At 43.1% G+C, this 16,676-nt stretch overlaps 1 protein-coding gene across 1 annotated transcript in view; it reads right to left on the minus strand.

Annotated features, from left to right (window-relative positions):
* Positions 1–16,676, minus strand: part of VOPP1 (VOPP1 WW domain binding protein) — a 247,345-nt gene that overhangs the window by 9,181 nt on the left and 221,488 nt on the right. Inside the window, exon 4 of the mRNA XM_073678196.1 lies at positions 16,039–16,175. Within this exon, the coding sequence (XP_073534297.1) occupies positions 16,039–16,175 (137 nt within the window). The remainder of the gene's footprint in view (positions 1–16,038; positions 16,176–16,676) is intronic.

Below are 16,676 nucleotides of genomic sequence, written 5' to 3' on the forward strand. Positions count from 1 at the left end.
GCCAGTGGCGACTTTGCCAATCCTGGTGTTCTGTGGCAAATGCCAAGCAACCTGCACGGTGTTGGGCTGTGAGCACAACCCCGATCTGTGGACGTTGAGCCCTCATACCACCCTCATGGAGTCGGTTTCTAACCGTTTGTGCGGACACATGCACATTTGTGGCCTGCTTGAGGTCATTTTGCAGGGCTCTTGCAGTGCTCCTCCTGTTCCTCCTTGCACAAAGGCGGAGGTAGAGGTCCTGCTGCTGGGTTGTTGCCCTCCTATGGCCCCCTCCACATCTCCTGGTGTACTGGCCTGTCTCCTAGTAGCACCTCCAGCCTCAGGACACTACGCTGACAGACACCGCAAACCTTCTTGCAACAGCTCGCATTGATGTGCCATCCTGGATGAGCTGCACTACCTGAACAACTTTTGTGGGTTGTAGAGTCCGTCTCATGCTACCATGAGTGTGAAAGCACAACCAACATTCAAAAGTGACCAAACCATCAGCCAGAAAGCATTGGTACTGAGATGTGGTCTGTGGTCCCCACCCGCAGAAACACTCTTCATTGAGTGCGTCTTGATAATTGCCAATAATTTCCATCTATTGTCTATTCCATTTGCACAACAGCATGTGAAATTGATTGTCAATCAGTGTAGCTTCCTAAGTGGACAGTTTGATTTCACAGAAGTTTGATTTACTTGGAGTTATATTCTGTTGTTTAAGTGTTCCCTTTATTTTTTCAGCAGTGTATATTTTTGCAAACAAGTTGGCATTGTACACAATAAATCTTTAATTTTTTTGCATGATATCTTGGAGTGCCAAAACTTTTTTTATTACATAGTCCAGTGATGTCACTTGCTTCAGCGGTGCTGGTCTCTGCACTGCGGAACCACCTCTTTAAGGAATGTCCATATTTAGATCCTAAACACCAATGCATCCAATTTGGCAGCCATATCTCGAACCACATTTAGTAGTAATAAAGTAATAAAATGAAGGTGAAGAGCTGAAAGTAGAGTCAGATCATCATATTTAGGCCGGTTTCACACACCATTTTTTCTAGTACCTGTTATTTTTGCATTTTCACATTTTCTATATTTTTGTGGAAGGATGGTTCACAAAAAGAGTAGGATCCATGTCTTACGTAGAACTGTGTTACCAGCAGGGACAGAGAGCATGGTCGTCCAGGGCCCCTGATTTGGAGGGGCCCACCTGAAGCTATTGCTACCCTTAACTGTACTGTGCATGTCGATACAGTTAAGCTCTGCGGCAGAGCAGGGAGAAATGATTGCACACAGATGTCATCCACAAATTGTCAGTGTTTTACGGTTCAATGGGTAGCTAAAAATATTTTTTCATACAGGAAAAACAGATGCAACAAGGGGTGTAAAAGCTATCACATAGACCAAAAAATGGGTCCAGCACACAGAAAAAAATACACAAACCATTTTTCACCTTTGCGATAATAAACTGATGTGTGAAACCGGCCTAAGAAAATAGGCTCTGTCTAGTATTCAGATCTGGTACACTTAAGCAAAAAATACACCGAAATACACTGTGTTCCAAATTATTATGCAAATAATATTTTCTCAGATTCTCCCAAATTACGTATATGAATTACAGTCATTGTAATTTTCCAGTCAAATAGCTATTAGAGTACAATTGAAAGGTTTTTGTACAAACTGCCTATGATAACAGTATATTTTTAAAAAAATAAAAAACTCAAACTGCACTTAAAATGCATGTTCCAAATTATTATACACAGCAGAGTTTTCAACCTTTTCATTTTAATAAAGAACAAAACAATGGTCATTTTTGAAATTATAAGCATTAGCAGGTTATTACAAACTGAAATCAAACAGTTTTCAACTCAAAACTTTATTCTAGGTGATGTTACATTTGCACATAGGACCCCTTGTTCGAAAGGAGCTTCTGAACTCTCTCGTCCATTGAATTTGTCAGGTTTTGGATGGTTTCTGCTTCAATTGTTTTGCATGAGGACAGAATACCCTCCCAGAGCTGTTGCTTAGATGTGAACTGCCTCCCGCCATCATAGACACTCCTTTTGATGATGCTCCAGAGGTTCTCAATGGGGTTGAGGTCAGGGGAGCATGGGTGCCACACCATAAGTTTGTCCCCTTTTATGCCCATAGCAGCCAGAGATGCAGATGTGTTATGTGCAGCATGAGACGGGGCATTATCATGCATGAAATGATCTCGATGGTCCAGATGGATGGAGTGGAGGATGGCTGGTTGATGGACACCCCATGCAAACACGGCTATGGCGCTAACAAGGAGGAGGTGGAGTAATGTTTTGGGCGGGAATCATGGGGAGAGAGATTGTCGGCCCTTTTAGGATCCCTGAAGGGGTAAAGATGAACTCCATAATGTATGTTGAGTTTCTCAAACAGCACTTCCTTCCATGGTTCAAGAAGAAGAACCGTGCATTCCGCAGCAAGATCATTTTCATTCATTTTGTTTCTGTACTTTACGCAGGTACGGAAAAATATGCTGCAAGGTAAGTATGCTTTAAAAATAGTGTCAATAGTTTATTTTTTTAATTAACAAACTGCAAAGTGAATGAACAAGAGAGAAATCTACATCAAATAAATGTTCATACTGACCAGCCTTTGCCTTTAACCCCTTTAATGCCCAGGACATACTAATACGTATCTGCACCCTGGGACTTAAGAGCCAGGTACGTATTAGTACGTCCTGTTGATTTCGCTGTGTGGGCGCGATCGCCGCCAGGTATCAGCTAATTGTCACAGCTGACACCCGGTGCTATGTGCTGGGAGCGGTCCCGCACCGCTCCCGACACATTAACCCCCGCAATGCTGCGATCGAAGTCGATTGCAGCATTGCGGGGGCAAGGGGAGGTGATCGCGATACTCACCTCTCATGCCGACATCCAACGCTGTCTGCTGCGGCTTCTCGAATGTTGCCATGATAACCCGATGTCGTCATGACAACATCCGGGTCACCAGACAGCAGGAAGATACTTTGGTCATGCTCAGTGCAGTGCAGTAAAAAAAAAAAGATGACAATATGGCGACTTATGTTAAGCGCAAGTGCTCGCTACTTGAGTTTGCATCGGGTGCTCGGGTATGCATTGAGTATCGCGGGTGCTCGAGTGACATGCTCGAGTCTCCACCCCATATGCTTCATGGCCAAAAACACCTCGCGGGGATTGCCTGCCATGCGTGAGCGATCTCCGCATGTTTTTTTTTGGGAGTCTAATAACCGTGAAACATGCGGGCGGGGACTCGAGCATAGGCGATACATGGCACATACCTGAGTACCCGATGCAAACTCAAGTAGCGAGCACTTGCGCTCAAGACTAATGACAAATTATTCAATATGATGACCTAATATTATCAAATTCTGTAGTACCTCTGGGTGTAAAATGTTCACTATACCCCTTGATAAAATCATTGAGGGGACTAGTTTCCAAAATGGGGTCACTTGTGGGGGGGTTTCCACTATTTAGGCACATCAGGGGCTCTCTAAACACGACATGGCGTCCGCTCTCGATTCCAGACGATTTTGCGTTCAAACAGTCACACAGTGCTCCTCCCCTTCTGAACTCTGCCGTGCGCCCAAACACTGTATTTTCCCCACATATGGGGTATTGGCGTACTAAGGAGAAATTGCAGAAAAGTTTTTGGGGTCCATATTCTCCTCTTACCCTTGTGAAAATAAAAATATTGGGGCTAAAACATCATTTTTGTGGAAAAAGTTTGATTTTTTTTATTTTCACGGCTCCATGTTATAAACTTCTGTAAAGGACCTGGGGGTTCAAGTTGCTCACCACACATCTATATAAGTTCCCTGAGGGGTCTAGTTTCCAAAATGGTGTCACTTGTTCGGGGGTTTCCACTGTTTAGGCACATCAGGGGCTCCCCAAACGCAACATGGCGTCCGCTAATTGTTCAAGCAAATTTTACAATCAAAAAGTCAAATGGCGCTCCTTCCCTTCCGAACCCTGCAGCACGCCCAAACAGTGGTTTTCCCCCACATATGGGGTATCTGCTAACTCAGGGGAAATTGCACAACAAACTGCATGGTGCAATTTCTCCTGTTACCCTTATGAAAATGCAAAAGTGGGGGCTGAAAAACATTTTTGTGGGAAAAATTTGAAAATTTTATTTTTACGGCTCAATGTTATAAACTTCTGTGAAGCACCTGGGGGTTCAAGGTGCTCACCACACATCTAGATAAGTTCCCTGAGGGGTCTAGTTTCCAAAATGGTGTCACTTGTGGGGCTTTCCATTGTTTAGGCACATCAGGGGCTCCCCAAATGCAACATGGCGTCCGCTAATTATTCAAGCAAATTTTACATTCAAAAAGTCAAATGGCGCTCCTTCCCTTCCGAACCCTGCCGTGCGCCCAAACAGTGGTTTTCCCCCACATATGGGGTATCTGCTTACTCAGGAGAAATTTTACAACAAACTGCATGGTGTAATTTCTCCTGTTACCCTTATGAAAATGCAAAAGTGGGGGCTGGAAAACATTTTTGTGGGAAAAATGTGAAAATTTTATTTTTACGGCTCAATGTTATAAACTTCTGTGAAGCACCTGGGGGATCAAGGTGCTCACCACACATCTAGATAAGTTCCCTGAGGGGCCTAGTTTCCAAAATGGTGTCACTTGTGGGGGTTTTCCACTGTTTAGGCACATCAGGGGCTCCCCAAAATGCAACATGGCGTCCGCTAATTATTCAAGCAAATTTTACATTCAAAAGTCAAATTGCGGTCCTTCCCTTCCGAACCCTGCCGTGCGCCCAAACAGTGGTTTTCCCCCAAATATGGGGTATCTGCTTACTCAGGAGAAACTGCACAACAAATTTTGGCGTCCATTTTTTCCTGTTACCCCTGCAAAAAAAAAATTGGGTATAAAGTAACATTTTTTGTGAAAAAAGTTAAATGTTAATTTTTTTTTTCCACATTCCAAAAATTCCTGTGAAGCACCTGAAGGGTTAATAAAGTTCTTGAATGTGGTTTTGAGCACTTTGAGGGGTGCAGTTTTTAGAATGGTGTCACTTTTGGGTATTTTCTGTCATAAAGACCCCTCAAAGTGACTTTAAATATGATGTGGTCCCTAAAAAAATGGTTTTGTAAATTTTGTTGGAAAAATGAGAAATCGCTGGTCAACTTTTAACCCTTATAGCTCCCCAATAAAAAAAAATGTTGGTTCCAAAATTGTGCTGATGTAAAGTAGACATGTGGGAAATGTTATTTATTAACTATTTTGTGTGACATATCTCTCTGATTTAAGGGCATAAAAGTTCAAATTTTGAAAATTGCAAAATTTTCAACATTTTTGCCAAATTTCCATTTTTTTCACAAATAAACGCAAGTGATATCGAAGAAATTTTACCACTATCATGAAGTACAATATGTCATAAAAAATATTCTCAGAATCAGGGGGATCCGTTCAAGCGTTCCAGAGTAATTACCTCATAAAGTGACAGTGGTCAGAATTGTAAAAATTGGCCTGGTCATTAACGTGCAAACCACCCTCGGGGGTAAAGGGGTTAAAGTACCAATTTTTCTAGGTACATTTGCACACGGTTTTTGAAGGAACATGAAAGGGAGGTCGTTCCAAACATCAGACACATCCCTGATTTATTGCATGACGGATGAGTATCTTCCTGAATTTCTTAGCATTGCTGACACCAATATTGACCATATCCACATCTCCATTTGCAGTATTGTAGGCCCAAACTTGCAAAGAATCTCTACCATGGTTCACTGTTGCCTGAAGATACTCCAGCCCTTCGGCAAACAAATTGCCTTCTGTTACAGCCAAATATTGTAGCATTTGACTCATCAGTCCAGACCACCGGCTGCCATTTTTTTCTGTACCCCATTTCCTATGTTTCTAAACATCGGTTAGTCACTTGGTCTTGTTTCCATGTCAAAGATTTGTTTTTTGGACAACATTTTTCCATGAAGACCACTTCTGGCCACACTTAGATGGGTATAACGAAGAAGGGTATGGTTGTGTTTCACTGATTGCTCCCAGTTCTGAGTTGATCGTCATCTTCTGATTTCGAAGGGAAGTAAGCATGATGTGTCTTTCATTTGCTGCACTAAGTTTCCTTGGCCAATCACTGCGTCTACAGTCCTCAGCGTCGCTCATTTATTGGTGTCCTCAATGCTGAGAAATACAGGCAGATACTTATCCATAATGCAATACCATACTGGAAGTGATGATATGGCCCCCACAAGGCCCTGATCTCAAAATCATCAAGTCTATGTGGGATTATATGAAGAGACAGAATGGTTTTCGCAAGCTTACATTCACAGATCTGTGGTGAGTTCTAAAAGATGTCTGGAACAACCTCCCTGCCGAGTTCCTTCAAAAACTGCAAGTGTACCTTGAAGAATTCATCCTGTTTGAAAGGCAAAGGATGGGCACATTAAATGTTGATTTGATTTTGATTTCTTTTTTGTTCATACACTTTGCATTGTGTTAATTGATAAAAATAAACTATTAACAATTCTATTTTTGAATATGCAATATTTTTTCCACACCTGCCTAAAGCTTCAGCACAGTACTGTATATATACAGTGGAGAAAATAAGTATTTGATACACTGCTGATTTTGCAAGTTTTCCCACCTACAAAGAATGGAGAGGTCTGTAATTTTTATCGTAGGTACACTTCAACTGTGAGAGACAGAATCTAAAAAAAAATCCAGAAAATCACATTGTATGATTTTAACATAATTAATTAGCATTTTATTGCATGAAATAAATATTTAATACAATACAAAAACAGAACTTAATTTTTGGTATAGAAACCTTGGTTTGCAAATAGAAAGGTTAGAAGTTTCCTGTAGTTCTTGACCAAGTTTCCACACACTGCAGCAGAGATTTTGGCCCACTCCTCCATACAGATCTTCTCCAGATCTTTCAGGTTTCGGGGTTGTCGCTGGGCAACACTGAGTTTCAGCTCCCTCCAAAGATTTTCTATTGGGTTTAGGTCTGAAGACTGGCTAGGACACTATAGGACCTTGAAATGCTTTTTACGGAGCCACTCCTTAGTTGCCCTGGCTGCGTGTTTCGGGTCATTGTCATGCTGGAAGACCCAGCCACGACCCATCTTTAATGCTTTTACTGAGGGAAGGAGGTTGTTGGCCAAAATCTTGTGACGCGCCCCCAGGGCCGTGGGGTACTCGGCAGCCGGGCCTCTGGTTGCCGATGGGGGATATCACAGTGGCTGGCACGGTCCGTGGCCCAGGGCGGTCACCCAAAAGGGGAATATTTGTTAAAGGGGATTTAAGTGTTCGTGACGCCACCTGTGGATTGCGGCTAGAGGATGCCGCCACTGCGGAGCAGTCCTCTGGAGCTGGTGTTGCGGCAGCAGGGATGGTGTGGCTCTCCACAGGTAGAGCTAGCTCCAGGGCAGTGTAGAATGTGTAAGGTGGTTGGTGGTTGCGCTGGGCGTTGTGGTGCAGGGAGGGAATGATGGTGTGGACGAAACAACTGGACAGAGGTGGTGCAGTGCAGCCATCCGTGTCTTTACTCACAGTTCTTTAGTTCCACAGGGTGCATTGTCAGCTTACAGCCTCCCATGCCACGCTGCGTTCACCAGACAGGGGTCCAGCTATTCATCAGGGGTTTTAGGAATGCCTGACAGAACCCCACTTTCTCGTGTTCCTTTCTAGACCGACTTCACACTGGGTCTTTCTCCCTCCTGCCCTGCGCTGCCCACTCTCAATCCCACTCGGGTGCTCTGAAGTCCTTCCTGTACGTCAGATCCCGGACCTGCTTGACCCTCCTGGGGATTAGAATGTGGCTTACGATCCCTCTGTCTTCTGGCAGATGCGTGGAGTACGGGTGCCTTCCTGCACTCACTGTACCCCCTAGGATCCCTTCTTAGAACGGGGCCTACTCCCTGCTCCCCTCCTAGGCCTCCAGACTTGGCCCTACTTGTAGAGCAGAGCTCCTAATGACACTCTGCTCCCGGACTGTTCTTCTTAACTGTCCCGAGCTGTTCTTCTGAACTGCTCTCCTCTACTCAACTCCCTCTGAACTGCCACCCTAAGATGGCTTCCCTATATACACTCCTACCAAACTGCTCCCTCTAACTACTTCCTCCTCCCACACCCACTACTGGTTCCCCCTATCTTTGGGTTCCCCCCCACTCCAGCCAGGGTCAGGGCTCAGCAGCTGCGCTCTGCATGTTGCCCCTACTGCCTGCCTGGAGCAGTGTAGTGTTGGATGCAGGTGTAGGGTTCTGGGCAGCACGCCCTCCTTACCTGAGAGGAATGTGGCACCCCTGCGGGGGATTACCACAGGATCCATAGGTGCAGGGAGAGATGTACACTTGGGCACACACAACACCTTCCACCCAGGTCTGAGGGGAGGAGTCAGTTTCCAGGGAGACAGCAAAAGCGGCAATTAGTCTAGAGACAGGTGAAGGAGGAGAGAGACAGACAGCTGTTGGCTGAGGACCAGTTAAGCACTGAACTAGGAAACAGGTCTGTGTTGTGAAGTGCCCTAGAGAGAGGGACAGAGGCTAGAAGGAGAAAGAAAGAGATAAAACTATTATCCCTTTAGCTCACCCGGACACCGGAGTGCGAGATTGCTATTAATTCAGGAATAGCATAGAAAACCCGGACAGATCAGGAGGATCTACTCCCCCTGAAGAAGAAGGGGAAAGAGTTGCCAAACTTGACCAAGTATAGGACCAGGGGCCCAGAAAGAGAATTGGTAGCCCCAAGGAAAGGTCCTCATTGTCAGTTGTGGAGAAGGACCCCAAAGAAAGTAAAAGGTGGCAGGTTCAGCTTAAGGCAGGACTGATCGATCCCAAGCAATGCACACATTGTTAGAGGAGGCCTCACAAATCTCCAGGGTGAATATCTCTACCTGCACCGAAAACCTGGTTACCCTCCTGAACTGTACCTGTTACCGGACATCAGTAAAAGAAAGGTACTGAAACAAAGACTTAATGTGTGCGTGTGCCTACTTTGACATTACTGCCTATAGCGTTCGTACAAGCCGTATGCCGATCACCTCAGCAACCATACACAGTGCTGGTGACCATCTTTACCAGTTACCACAGGAGGCGTCAGGACACAATACTCCCATCATCCTCACCCCCATCCCTTTACTGACGGTCCAGGGCACGGAACCGGGAACCGACCAACCGTGATCCCCACAGAAGTAACGCATCCATCCCAGTATCCGAGTACCCCTACCCCTGTCGACCTATTCAGAAGAGAGACACCACACCTCTGGGTGAGGTGCAGTACCTCTGTGGCGACTGAACCCTCAGGGGCGCCACACTCGCGATACATGACCCCATTTATCCTCCCTTCAATACAGTGCAGTCATCCTGTCCTCTTTGCAGAAAAGAGCCTCCAAAGTATGATGTTTCCCCCACCGGGCTTCATGTTTGGGACGGTGTTCTTGAGATTGTACTCATCCTTCCTCTTCCTTCAACACGGCGAGTGGAGTTGATACCAAAAAATGTATTTTGGTCTCATCTGACCACATGACCTTCCCCCATGCCTCTCTTGATCATCCAGATGGTTATTGGGGCCTGGAAATGTGCTGGCGTGAGCAGGGGGACCTTGCGCGCCCTGCAGGATTTTAATCAATGATGGCGTAGTGTGTTACTAACTCCCATGTAGTTCTTGGCTGATTCCTGACCTTTCTCAGAATCATCCTTACCCGACAAGGTGAGAACATGCATGGAGCCCCAGACTGAGAAAAATTGACAGTCATCTTGTGTTTCTTCCATTTTCTAATAATTGTGCCAACAGTTGTTGCATCTCACTAAATTAGAATATCATCAAAAAGTTCATTTATTTCAGTTCTTCAATACAAAAAGTGAAACTCATATATTATATATTACAAACAGAGTGATCTATTTCAAGTGTGTATTTCTGTTAATGTTGATGATTATGGCTTACAGCCAATGAAAACACAAAACTCATTATCTCAGAAAATTAAAATAATTAACAAAAAACACTTGCAAAGGCTTCCTAAGCATTTAAAAAGGTCCCTTAGTCTGTTTCAGTAGGCTCCACAATCATGGGGAAGACTGCTGACTTGACAGATGTCCAGAAGGCAGTCATTGATACACTCCACAAGGTCCCAGGGTTCCAATTTTCATTTGGAAATTAACGTCCAAGAGTCTGGAGGAAGAGAGGAAAGGCACAAAATCCAAGCTGCTTGAGGTCTAGTGTGAAGTTTCCACAATCAGTGATGGTTTGGGGAGCCGTGTCATCTGCTGGTGTAGGTCCACTGTGTTTTATCAAGACCAAAGTCAATGCAGCCGCCTACCAGGAAATTTTAGAGCACTTCATGCTTCCCTCTGCAGACAAGCTTTTTGGAGATGGAAATTTCATTCTCCAGCAGGACTTGGCACCTGTCCACACTGCCAAAAGTACCAAAACCTGGTTTAAAAACAACAGTATCACTGTGCTTGATTGGCCAGCAAACTCGCCTGAACTTAACCCCATAGAGAATCTATGGGGTATTGTCAAAAGGAAGATGAGAGACACCAGACCCAACAATGCTGACAAGCTGAAGGCTGCTATCAAAGCAACCTTGGCTTCCATAACACCTCAGCAGTGCCACAGGCTGATCGCCTCCATGCCACGCAGCATTGATGCAGTAATTGATGCAAAAGGAGCCCCGACCAAGTATTGAGTGCATTTACTGAACATACATTTCAGTAGGCCAACATTTTGGATTTTAAAAACATTTTTCAAGCTGTTGTTATAAAGTATTCTAATTTACTGAGATAATGATTTTGTGTTTTCATTGGCTGTAAGCCATAATCATCAACATTAACAGAAATAAACATTTGAAATAGATCACTCTGTTTGTAATGACTCTATATAATATGAGTTTCACTTTTTGTATTGAAGAACTGAAATAAATTAACTTTAAATTTTAAACCTACAAGAAGCAAAATGAACATAAACCTGCTGTAAATAAATAAAAAGCAAGTGCATTTAAATAAAATAGGGTTCTTAGTAACACTGTTTTTGATCAAAAATAGTATAAAAGCTTTCTCACCTCGACAAGGTGAACCCGCGGTTTTTCTGATTTATGGCCATTGTGGACATGCGTTTATGTGCTGCATGTATACCAACTTAAACCAAGCTCAAATTATGTGTCTTTTCTTTGTATTTTTTGCATTCTGTGCAAACTAAAGTGTGGCCTCCCTTCCTAGAGCTGAATAATACATTTACAGTGGGGAAAAAAAGTATTTAGTCAGCCACCAATTTTGCAAGTTCTCCCACTTAAAAAGATGAGAGAGGCCTGCAATTGACATCATAGGTAGACCTCAACTATGAGAGACAAAATGAGAAAACAAATCCTGAAAATCACATTGTCTGATTTGGAAAGAATTTTTTTTCAAATTTTGGTGGAAAATAAGTATTTGGCCAATTACAAAAGTTCATCTCATTACTTTGTTATATATCCTTTGTTGGTAATGACAGAGGTCAAACGTTTTCTGTAAGTCTTCACAAGGTTGGCACACACTGTTGCAGTGATGTTTTGGGGCTGTTGCTGGGCAACACGGACTTTCAACTCCCTCCAAAGGTTTTCTATAGGGTTTAGATCTGGAGACTGGCTAAGCCACTCCAGGACCTTGAAATGCTTCTTATGAAGCTACTCCTTCGTTGCCCTTGCGGTATGATTGGGATCATTGCCATCCTGAAAGACCCAGCCACGTTTCATCTTCAATGTCCTTGCTGATGGAAGGAGGTTTGCACTCAAAATCTCACGATACATGGCCCCATTCATTCTTTCATGTACACCAGTGTTTCCCAAACCCCATCCTCACGACCCCCCACAGGTCATGTTTTCAGAATCTCCTTAGTATTGCACAGGTGAGAGAATTCCTGGTGCCTTGATGATACTTCAATCACCTGTGTAATACTAAGGAGATCCTGAAAACATGACTTGTTGGGGGCCGTGAGGATGGGGTTTGGGAAACACTGATGTACATGGATAAGTCGTCCTGGTCCCTTGGCAGAGAAATAGCCCCAAAGAATTGTGTTGCCACCCCCATGCTTCACAGTAGGTATGGTGTTCTTTGAATACAACTCAGCATTCTTTCTCCTCCAAACACGCCGAGTTGTGTTTCTACCAAACAGTTCTACTTTGGTTTCATCTGACTACATGACATTCTCCCAATACTCTTCAGTATCATCCAAATGCTCTCTAGCAAACTTCAGATGGGCCAGGACATGTAATGGCTTAAGCAGGGGGGACACGTCTGGCACTGCAGGATCTGAGTCCCTGGCGACGTAGTGTGTTACTGATTGTAGCCTGTGTAATGTTGGTCCCAGCTCTCTGCAGGTCATTCACTAGGTTCCCCCATGTGGTTCTGGGATTTTTGCTCACCGTTCTTGAGATCATTTTTGACCCCACGGGATGTGATCTTGTGTGGAGCCCCAGATCGAGGGAGATTATCAGTGGTCTTGTATGTCTTCCATTTTCTAATTATTTCTCCCACAGTTGATTTTTGCAGATTCAGTCTTCCCAGCCTGGTGCAGGGCAACAATTTTGTTTTTAGTGTCCTTCGACAGCTCTTTTGTCTTCACCATAGTGGAGTTTGGAGTGTGACTGTATGAGGTTGGGGACAGGTGTCTTTTATACTGATAACAAGTTCAAACAGGTGCCAGTACTACAGGTAATGAGTGGAGGACAGATGAGCCTCTTAAAGAAGTTACAGGTCTGTGAGAGTCAGAAATCTTGCTTGTTTGTAATTGACCAAATGCTTATTTTTCACCAAAATTTGAAAAAAATTTCTTTCCAAATCAGACAATGTGATTTTCAGAATTTGTTTTCTCATTTTGTCTATCATAGTTGAGGTCTACCTATGATGGTGGCTGACTAAATACTTTTTTTTCCCCACTGTAAAAGCTTCCCTTGGCTGGTGTCCACAGTTCAGGACCCAGTCCTTTGTCTGCCCTTATTCACACAGAGGTCAGTTTTGTCACATGGTAAGGTTTTTAATATTAGACAGTGTAGGACTTTCCCGAATGGGTTCACCTTGTCGCGGTGGGAAAGCTTTTATACTATTTTTGATCAAAAACAGTGTTACTAAGTACCCTATTTTATTTAAATGCACTTGCTTTTTATTTATTTACAGCAGGGTTTATGTTAATTTAGCTTCTTGTAGGTTTTTCTGATTCACGTCAATTGTGAAATATGCATTTATGTGCTGCATGTATGCCAACTTAAACCAAGCTCAAATTTTGTGTTTTTTCCCTATATATTATAAGTTAAAAAATTAAAAGGTTATTAAAGAATTAGGTGAATCAGTGACATCATCTACACCTAACTCGGCTTATTATTCTCATGCTTATGTAGATCTCTTGGCTGTACTCTAGTTTTATCTCACTCTTCAGAAACATTCAGATCATTTAACTTCTTGAGGTTATACATGATAATTCCAATCATTTAAGGAACAGTGTGAGAAATGTACTGCCCTCTTGTTTACTCAGTCAACTGTTTAAGTAAATGAATTAAATTGATTAGAATAGACACACACAGACCTAATTACTGCCAATCTGGCTGCGTTAAGACAATTCTACTAAAAAGCGGAGCAATCAAATTCCTTCACAGTTATCAGAAAAACTGATTTCCAATTATCAAAAGAGCTTAGTAGAGCTTAGGATTTCCAGCTTTGAGGCAATTTTTTAAACTGCCCTGAGCAACCACTTAGAAGGAATCTGTCACTGGTATTTTTCTACTCTATCTGAGAGCAGCGCAATGTAGGGACAGAGACCCTGTCTGCAGTTTTAATTAAAAACTGATTCATCTGCTGCAGATCTAGCAGTTCTCTGAATGCTGAGCTCTGTATAACCCCGCCCACACCACTGATTGGGAACGTTGTGTACACTGTGCATAAGCAGAAAGCTGCCAATCAGTGCTGGGGGTGTGGTGTGACTATGTGTCAGTAGGCCAACTAGTCTGCTAGTAATAATCTCCTGCTGATAAAACAATGATTTTATAAAAATTAACTTTAGTAGATTAGTTAGTGGCACATCGTTGAAATCAGGGGAACTGTCCCTACATATGCTCTTTTTAGAATAGGTAGCAAAAACCTGGTGACACATTCCCTTTAAAATGTGAAATCAATTAAAAACTACATAATGTGTTTATAAAAGGCATGCAAATATAAAGAAATCAGGACAAATATTATGTCCGTATTCTATACATAGATTATGGCATTTTTTTATAGTATGTTAATTTCTGTGAAATTATGTTTTACCAAGCTAGTCACTGCATCATCATCGAGGAGTAAAAATCCCCATATGATAAAGGTACTGGTGCCTGTCCTCTCTATTCATGAACAACAACATACATTAGTCTGTATTTGTCTTTATTATTATCTTCAGCTACTGGCAATAGTGATACTTCAACACTCAATATTGTGTTGAAGTATCACTATTTGATTCAGTTTTCTTTAAAGAGACAGTCACAGAAAAAAAAAGAAAATTAATTTGTACTTTACTAAAGGTATATAGTGCTTTAATTTTCTTACCACTAGCCTTATTTTTGAGCTACCCACTCCGTTTTAGTCCTGCACTGTACCACGTAACCCACACTTACTCATGTCTCTGGATCATTTCCAATTAGAGCCTTGATTCAACTCTTATAGGAATCCATAGGGAAGCTGAATGTGTGAAAAGGATGTGCAATTCATAGAATCTGGGTCATAGGGTTCAGCGAAGGACCATAAGGGAGAGGATAACTCAGGAATAGAATCACTGGGAAGCAAGGTAGTGCCAATACTACCGTATTTTTCGAACTATAAGACACACTTTTTTCCTCCAAAATTTTGGAAGGGGCCATGCATATCAGTATTGGGATGAGGGGGCTATGAATACCAGGATAGGGATGAGGGGTGCCATGCATACCAGGATAGGGATGAGGGGGCCATGCATACCAGGATAGGCATGAGGGGTGCCATGCATACCAGGATAGGGATGAGGGGGCCATGCATACCAGGATAGGGATGAGAGGTGCCATGCATACCAGGATAGGGATGAGGGGTGCCATGCATACCAGGATGGGGATGAGGGGTGTCATTCATACCAGGATGGTGATGAGGGATGCCATGCATACCAGGATGGGGATCGCTGTGCCATGAATACCAGGATAGGGATGAGGGGTGCCATGCATACTAGGATGGGGATTGCTGTGCCATGCATACCAGGATAAGGATGAGGGGTGCCATGCATATCAGGATTGGGATGAGGGGTGCCATGCATACCAGGATGGGGATTGCTGTGCCATGCATACCAGGATAGAGATGAGGGGTGTCATGCATACCAGGATAAGGATGAGGGATGCCATGCATACCAGGATTGAGGGGTGCCATGCATACCAGGATGGAGGGGTGCCGGTGCCACGCATATCAGTATGGAGGGGTGCCATGCATACCAGGATGGGGATGGGGGCCACGTATAATAGGAAGGAGGGCATATATACCAGGATGGGGGATATTAATAGAATTGTGAGACATTACCCCTATTCCAGTGTCAGTTTCAGACCCCCTCCCCCTTAACAGTGCATAGTGACCACATTTTTTGCTTAATTTTTTTTCCATTTTCCTTCTCTAAAATCTTGGTGCGTCTTATGGTCCAGTGCGTCTTATAGTCTGAAAAATATGGTATTTACCTTAAGTACATTACACAAGGACCATGTAACAAAATTCTTTTTGGGATTGTTTCTTCAAGACATTGGGGCACAATTACTAACACTGGCCAGAATATAACAAGAGTGTAGTGAGCACCATATTCTGCACACCGGTGCATCTATTAATGTATAACAGATTAGACCCTACATAGTTCAATCTTTTACAATTGAAAAAGTGGCAGCAAACTTTTGTGAACTTGTTGAACACCTTGAAGGATTTATTCCTTTTATATGAAGAACCCAAAGATTTTGTAAGATCAAAAAAATCATGTCAATTATTACTTCAGAAAACAAGTATACATCTAGTGATACATATGCACATGTATGATTTTCTTACAATGACCTCTAACAATATGTAAAATGATGTCCAGACCTGGTGGAGGCCCTGGTGTTTGCCTTGTGTAAGATACATTAAATGTTGGTTCTTCAACAAGCAATGGTGGATACATTCGCCTCCTAATAAAGAATCCTGCTCCGCAACAAAACAAAACTCCCATCATCAGTAGAAACCTAGAAAACGAGAGCAGAATATGTTACTGTGCAATAGAAGCATGACTTTAAGAAAATCTTGATCTGTTATACTGCAGTTACTACTTATTACAGTCATTTGCAGATATACAGCCCATCCCATGGTCCTTCATTATTCAAAGCCACATTCAGATGCCTGTAAAGTAATGGTTTGCGTAAGGGGCACAACCGAAGACAATGTCACTTTATAGACCTGGACTAAGGACAGAAATTAGATACTGGGTTTGGACTCAAAGGAGGTTTTTTACTTTTCCAGGTAAATGGACCCTGAATGCTCTAAAATACTTACATTAACAAATAGAGCAGTTATTCACCCTCCCCAGGTTTAGTACTGACTCCCCACCGCTGCTCAGTTGGCGGCAGTGGTGACGTAGCATCAACAGCGTGCATCATCTCTGTAGCCAAGCACGGAGCTCAGCAGCTTGTGCCAGCTACGTCAGCATAGCTGGCGAGCTCATTGATTAGCTGCAGCAGTGATGCGTA

The sequence above is a fragment of the Phyllobates terribilis genome, unplaced genomic scaffold (assembly GCF_046119375.1).
Source record: "Phyllobates terribilis strain yellow unplaced genomic scaffold, ASM4611937v1 Scaffold_4__5_contigs__length_816908805, whole genome shotgun sequence".
Lineage (NCBI taxonomy): Eukaryota > Metazoa > Chordata > Amphibia > Anura > Dendrobatidae > Phyllobates > Phyllobates terribilis.